At 39.2% G+C, this 2,081-nt stretch overlaps 1 protein-coding gene across 1 annotated transcript in view; it reads right to left on the bottom strand.

Annotated features, from left to right (window-relative positions):
- Positions 1 to 2,081, bottom strand: part of LOC106878184 (low-density lipoprotein receptor-related protein 8) — a gene marked incomplete at its 3' end in the record, with an annotated part of 10,501 nt that continues 8,420 nt past the window's right edge. The window contains exons 4-5 of the mRNA XM_052969907.1: positions 1,460 to 1,736; positions 1 to 58 (exon numbers count right to left, since the gene is read on the bottom strand). Of these exons, the coding sequence (XP_052825867.1) occupies positions 1 to 58; positions 1,460 to 1,736 (335 nt within the window). The remainder of the gene's footprint in view (positions 59 to 1,459; positions 1,737 to 2,081) is intronic.

The following is a 2,081-nucleotide window of genomic DNA, read 5'->3' as shown; positions in this document are numbered from 1 at the left end:
TCCATCTTTAGCTGCCACAGATATGCTTTTCTTTTTGGAGTCAGTCCAGTAAACATTCCTGTTATAAAAAGAGGAAAATACAAAATTAACATTATTGCTGCCGAAGTTATTGAGAATTTATCAAGAATGATTAAAACCAATGAAAAGAATAAATGGTACCTGCTTATCAAATGAAAATAAGATGTGACCATTTAGTTAAGAAGATTGTTTTTGTATGTATTTCTGGCTTCTATTCCACTTTCATAGCATCAGAGGGACTGCTGCTTTGAGAATGGAATTTTGTTGATAGACACTTGGAAGGAGCTTGGCCGCTTTGTCTCCATGAGGCCCACTGCTCGAAAGAAACTCAGCTACCTCCCCTCTGTGAGGCCCACTCGAAAGGAACTCAGCCACTGTACCTCCATGAGGCCCAACACTCGTAAGGCACTCAGCCACTTTACCTCCATGAGGCCCAACATTCAAAGGTTGATTATTTTTATTAGGTGCCACCAGCACGAGTGCACTTGGCTTGCCGGGTCTCGGTCACTAGTCATTGCCTCTGTGAGGTTCAAAGTTCAAAGGTCATGCATCACCACCTTGTCCCATGTCTTCCTGGGTCTACCTCTACCACAAGTTCCCTCTACAGTTAGACAACAACACTTTTTAACACAGCTGTCCTCGTCCATATGTATCACATGACCATACCAGCACAGTCAACTCTCTTGCACACCACATCTGATTCCTCTTATGCCTAAGAATTCTTCTCCTTGGTAAACTGCAGTAAAATCGCCTTTAGAAGTTAAAATCTGTCAGAAATATATTTTTGAACAAATCTAAAGTTTGTTTATTTCTAATCATTGCTTAGTGCTGCTACTTTTGTATCTGCTCTGACCTTGGTGCTTGGCTGTTCTAAGATAAAGCTATGGCTTTCTAATCTGCCCAGGGTTACCTCTCTTTGGTATCTCCTTCTGAGGAAGGTTAAGATGCCAGAAACGCATCTAGGAATTTATTTGGAGGAGACACTGAGCAGATAAGGTGTTTTTGCACCATTTACCATAAGCAAGAATTTTTTTCTCCAATGGTAAACTGCACTAAATTTGCCTTTAGAATTTAAAATATGTCACAAACATATTTGAACAAATCTAAATACACACACACACACACACATAGACACATATATGTACACACACAGGCAAACACATATGCACTTATACATATATATAGTTTTCCAGTTTCCATTTAGCAAATCTACTCACTAACTTCAAGGCTTTGGTCAGCCTGGGCCTAAAGTAGGAGACACTTGCTCAAGGTGCCACACGCACACACACACACACACACGAACACACACACACACACGAACACACACACACACGAACACACACACACACAAAGTTATTTTGTAAACAGAACAACAAATTTTACAGAAATAATGAAATAAATAAGAAAAGAATATTTTGCTGTTGGATATAATGTTATTTACCCTGATATCCAGTCGATGGAAATGCCATTTGGTTCCTCTAGATTATTGAGTTTCAGATCTTGTGGGACTCCAACATTATCAGATTTTTTAGAAATATAAGAACGCATCACTGTTTTGCTGATCATATCTGTCCAGTAAAGGGTTGACCGTTCAACGTCGACTGCTAAACCCTGGGATCTTTGTATGGAGAGTAAGGTGCTCATGTATTCTTTGATTATGGGGTCAAATCTTCGGATGCCGCTACTCACAGACATGAAGATGCTTACTTTGCCTTCCTCTGCAAAAGAACAACAAAAGCAACCATCAACATCATTGTTTTAACCCTTTAGCATTTAAACCGGCCAGATCCAGCCCAAATATTCTACCTGTTTTATAATCAAATTGGCCAAATCCAGCCTCTCACACCTGCCCTACAATGTCATTCTGAAAATAAACAATTATATCCTCAGAATCTCAAAGCTCTGAGATAAAGCAGTATTAATTCAAAACAATGTGAATAAATAAGTATTATATTTGACAGATTAATCTGAATGCTAAAGGGTTAATCTCCACTTTTCCATGTTGGCATGGGTTGGACAGGAATTTGTTGAGGTGAATTTTCTATGGCTGGATGTCCTTCCTG

The sequence above is a fragment of the Octopus bimaculoides genome, chromosome 8 (assembly GCF_001194135.2).
Source record: "Octopus bimaculoides isolate UCB-OBI-ISO-001 chromosome 8, ASM119413v2, whole genome shotgun sequence".
Classification (NCBI taxonomy): domain Eukaryota; kingdom Metazoa; phylum Mollusca; class Cephalopoda; order Octopoda; family Octopodidae; genus Octopus; species Octopus bimaculoides.
This window is presented reverse-complemented; position numbering and strand designations above follow the sequence as displayed.